This window comes from Diplotaxodon limnothrissa, linkage group LG22, assembly GCF_057381915.1.
Source record: "Diplotaxodon limnothrissa isolate DT_005_m linkage group LG22, D_limnothrissa_male_GT1.1, whole genome shotgun sequence".
Classification (NCBI taxonomy): domain Eukaryota; kingdom Metazoa; phylum Chordata; class Actinopteri; order Cichliformes; family Cichlidae; genus Diplotaxodon; species Diplotaxodon limnothrissa.
The window spans coordinates 25,934,664-25,939,214 of NC_140616.1; the positions used below are offsets into that span (position 1 = coordinate 25,934,664).

The 4,551-nt window shown below is 40.0% G+C and overlaps 1 protein-coding gene across 1 annotated transcript; it reads left to right on the forward strand.

Annotated features, from left to right (window-relative positions):
* The first annotated feature begins 3,612 nt into the window (after nucleotides 1-3,612).
* Nucleotides 3,613-3,955, forward strand: LOC146610032 (uncharacterized). The gene is made up of 2 exons (XM_085346160.1): nucleotides 3,613-3,753; nucleotides 3,845-3,955. Exons 1-2 carry the CDS (start codon nucleotides 3,613-3,615, stop codon nucleotides 3,953-3,955), a joined length of 252 nt encoding a protein of 83 aa, XP_085202286.1.
* Nucleotides 3,956-4,551: the final 596 nt, after the last annotated feature.

A 4,551-nucleotide genomic window follows, 5' to 3' on the forward strand; every position in this document is an offset into this window, starting at 1 on the left:
TATTAATAAACTAAACACCAAAGAAGAAAATCAAAAACCCCATTAAACCCTAAACTCAAATATTTAATTAAATACAAATACTTTGTTTTTAAAGTAAACAAAACACACATTACCCCCTTCAGCAGGAAGTGGTGGTGTGGTCCAATTATCTTCCTTCATATTTAATGGTTTCAAACCCTGGCTACCATCTTTTGTCCAGCAACTCCCAGGGATGATGGCAGGTAAGAAATAAAAAGACAAAAGTTAGTCAGAAAGCAAAGAAATGAAGTAGTATGAATACATAAGTAAACTAAATGTGCGCGCTTACAAATAGAACAAATGTATCCAAACCAATCAATAAAGTTATTGGCAACTAAAATATATTACTATGTTCAAATGAAGAATGAAAATACAAAAGTTACCGACTTTAGAGTGTGGCCACAGGTTTGGCCATCACAGAGTAAAAGAGTAAAAGAAGAACTGACTGCGTTACAGCACCTGCTGCTTGTTGAGAGTAAAAGCAATACGCGCTTTCACTCTGAAAACTCGCTAAATATAGCGACAAAGTCGCTAAGTTGGCAACACTGGTTGCCAACCAAGAAGAAGAAGAATCTGTAAGCCAGGAGGGAGGGGTGAGTGAGTGATTCGTCTATGCTACGATTCAGCACAGGAAGGGAGGGGGTGAGTGAGTCAGTGATTCGTTCAACTCGTTTGAGCTGTGAGCCAGGAGGGAGGGGGTGAGTGAGTCCTGAGTGATTCGCTTATGCTACGATTCAGCACAGCAAGGGAGGGGTAACTCAAATGTGCTGTTAGCATGTTTGCTGAGAGATGCTACTGTGAACCGAGGAGCTATTGTCTTGATGTGAGCTTCTACTCAGGGTTTTTTCTTCCAGTTCAGAGCAGAGATGTTTTTGTTAAGAAACTGGCTGTTGTTTTTTCTCCCCACAATTTTAATTATAAGCTAGATATATTTCTACTAATGGAATTAGTTTGCTAACAGCAACAGAGATGAGTCATTGAGTCAGTTGCGCTTGTGAATCATGATTCACGAGTCAGTAAAGTAATTATCGAGTATTGAATGATTCGTTCACGAATCGAACATCACTATAGCTAGGTCTCAGGACCTAGCTAAGAACGGTGGTTACGGATAAGCTTACAAACACGTTTAACTTACCGAAAAAGTGCAGCGGGGTGCCGGGTCCTTCTGTCGGGTAGTCCAGTATACTGAAGAACACCTCAGGCTGTCAGATTAAAACAGTCGTCATGGTTTTGTAACGTAAACGCTGGAGCTCCTGTCTGCACCCCCGCTCTATCTCCCATTCCCGAACAGAGATACGTAAGTTTGTGCGTGACTGCAGCTTCCAGTCAAAGCTGTTACAATTACATCACACCCCAATTTCACAGCATTATGTAATGTAATTAGAATCAAACGTATGAGAAAGGAGACCCCTTGAACATAAAACAGCATCGTATGAACTACTGACGCTGTCACGTCGTCCATGTTTGTTACAGTCATTGGCTGGGACCTGACAACAGCGCCACCTGAAGGAGGCTTCTCTCTGTCTGATAGCTTGTGTTCTGACACCTGAGAACTGACAACTGAGAGCTGACACCTGAGACCTGACTTTTGGGACCTGACACCTGAGTCCTGACAATTGAGGCCCTGACATCTGAGACCTGACACCTCAGACCTGACACCTGACGAGTTTTTGTCTGAGACCTGACACTTGACAGCTTTTTGTCTGAGACCTGACGGATGTCCTAAAATGTACACCATACTGCCATTTCTTTTTGTGAGAGCTGAGTTTCAGTACCAGCTAAAAAGGACTGTTTAAGTTTAGTTTCAAAACCACCAAATAACAAGCTGAGTTTTGTGTTTCTAAGACTGTAGGAGATAAGGCTCGGGACTGGACGACGCTAACGCGTTGACGCCGTGCAGTAACAACATTTCTGCCTCTTTCATGGCTCTGTACTTTATTCTTGTTAGTGCCACATGGTCTAACAATCCAGCTTTAGGTGGCTTCCAGGTGGCTACCAGGTGTGCAGAATACAGTTTAATCAAAAAGTTTGAAAGCTGTGGCTACAACTGTAGCTTACCTCCACCAGTGTGTGAATGTGAGAGTGAATGAATAGTGGAACTGTAAAGCGCTTTGAGGGTCTTGAAAAGCGCTATATAAATGCAATCCATTATTATGATGATGTTTCACAATATTAAAAAAATCCTAACTTCACAGACACAGTTCACAATAAACAGCTTGTGTGCTTGCTGTGATTTCTTGAGCTCATAGTAACTTTAAAATTATTTTCCAGTGTTATTCCCTTTTATCCTCTTTTGAACCTTGAATGCTGTTAGAGGCCGTTCAAGTCCACTTTGTTCTGGGGTTGTTTTTTTTTTCTCTTTTAGCCGTCGGGTGCCAGCCTGTGGAGGGGGGGGTACTGTCAGGGTTCCTGGGTCGGTGATCCAGTGTTTTCGGTTTTGTTCATGTTCAGTTTATTTTGCCACTTCCATGTGCTCACTTCCTGCTTTTCCTGTGTTGCTCGTCTTGTGTCATTAGCCAGATTATGTTCAGCTGTGTACTCACCAGTCTCTCATTATCATCCTCATCAGTCTGTGTATTTAAGCCCTCTGTTTCTACTCGTTCACTGTCGTGTCATTGATGTTAATGTCGTCTGTATGTTCAGTTCGTCAACCGGTCAGTCGTTCGTTCGTTCGTTCAGTCAGTCAGTCAGTCAGCCAGCCAGCCAGCCAGCCAGCCAGCCATTTCCTACCTCTGTACTGTTTGTTCACTCCATCGGCAATAAACATCCACCTTCACCTACCTGCCTGTGAGTCCAGTGTTTGGGTCCTCCTTCTCTCATCCACGACACTACTCCTGACACAGTAAATAAAAGCCTGTTTAGAAAATGTCAGAAGCAGAAAGTTAAAATATTTGTGTTAAACTGAAGAGAGAAAAGGTAAAAAGTTATCAGAAAAAATAATACTCAAGTAAATTACAGACACCTGAAAGAATTTTAGTCAAGTACAGCAAGAAAACTATTTGTACTTTGTTACTTTCCACCGCTGATTAAGCACAGTTTCAAATAAGATAAAGAAATCAATAAGTAATAGATTTGATCCAAACACTTTTCTACTTTAATTGCACACTGAAATCAATGTGTAACAGATTTCCTTTTATGGTCAACGTCGTCTCCATAATTGGTTTTAGCACCAATTGGCTGCCCCTCTGCTGGCTATCTGAAGCTCACCAACCAGGAAAAAAATTGTCTCTAGTTTTACTCTTTTAGCACAGTGTGAAAGATGAATACTTAATTTGATTGTTTCTGCTTGTATTTACAGTCATGTGTTGGTGTTTGTTATGTAGGTGTGTCAACTTTTTTACATTTTGTATTTTTATTATATTCTCATTGTGTGACCTCCCTATATTTATGTACAGCACTTTTGCGAACTTTATAGTTTTTAAATGTGGTTTATAACTGGATTAGATTGAAGAGGCAGAGCTAAAACTTGTTATTTAGACAGAGTATGAACTGAGGGGCTGCACCAAGTCCTAGAATAAGATAAAGAATCATTACTTTGTCCTGTGAATCATGCCAAGATACACTAACAGAGTCTCTGATTAAAAAACATGGAATATGAAGCAGAATAAGACACCTTTAATATGTGTCATCTCTCAGGTAAATGCTTCAAACATCGCCTCAGCTGTCAAGGAAAACATCTTCAGACGACTTCCTGGACTTTGTCGGCGTTTGAAGAGACGCAGAGTCACTGTCCTGGTAAAAATAAACTGACACCTCAGGGAAGAACCACTCAAGTCCTTTCAAAATAAAGCATGCCACCTGAGTGTCCACTGTGATTCATTTTCAGTGTAACTTGGAGAAGTTCTGTTGGGGGCGGAGTCAGACAAGTCATTCAGGTCAGCTGTGTCAGTGCCCGCGGGGTTCCAGGTGTTCACATTTCTTTCTCCACAGCCTCTGAGTGATAATGCTTTTTAATAAATATGAGAAAACTTTTTGTAAAGAGTTTTTTTTTGTTTAGATTAAAATATTTCACATAGCACACACAGTATGATACAGACTGAAGCTTTAACACATTGTGAAAGTTAAATATCAAGGAATGTTTGAATAAAAAAAATGCCTACTTTCTGATGTGAATGAGAATTTATAAAGAAGAAAGAAGAAGTGTGGTGAATAATATATGATAATGCAGATGTTAATCATACAAAGTAAACTGGAGCGGACCCTAAACACACTTTGATCCGTGTAATAGATCTTATAATTTGGATTCAGAGAGTTTATAAATGTTGTTGTTCATGCAAAGTCACACACAAATCCGATTTCATTCCATCAGCATGATGTTCAAAATTGAAAGCATATCAGCACTTCACTGAAATGAAAAACAGGAATAATGATAATCAACACTGATATGATGTGAATCACTTTTGTCGATGGTTTTCATTAATGGTTTGATAATGCATCGCTATGAATTATGGAATGTAATTACTTCCTCTCATAAAGGATGCTTTAGTGTCTCCTCTGCAAAAAGAGGTAATAAAGGTAGCACTGAAGCACATT

What these genes read in the sequence shown, in the direction of transcription:
- LOC146610032 (XM_085346160.1), top strand. Translation starts at nt 3,613, where the DNA reads ATGAAGCAGAATAAGACACCTTTAATATGTGTCATCTCTCAGGTAAAT. An exon ending in GACGCAGAGTCACTGTCCTG is followed by an intron (nt 3,754 to 3,844) that starts GTAAAAATAAAC and finishes ATTCATTTTCAG; the next exon opens with TGTAACTTGGAGAAGTTCTG.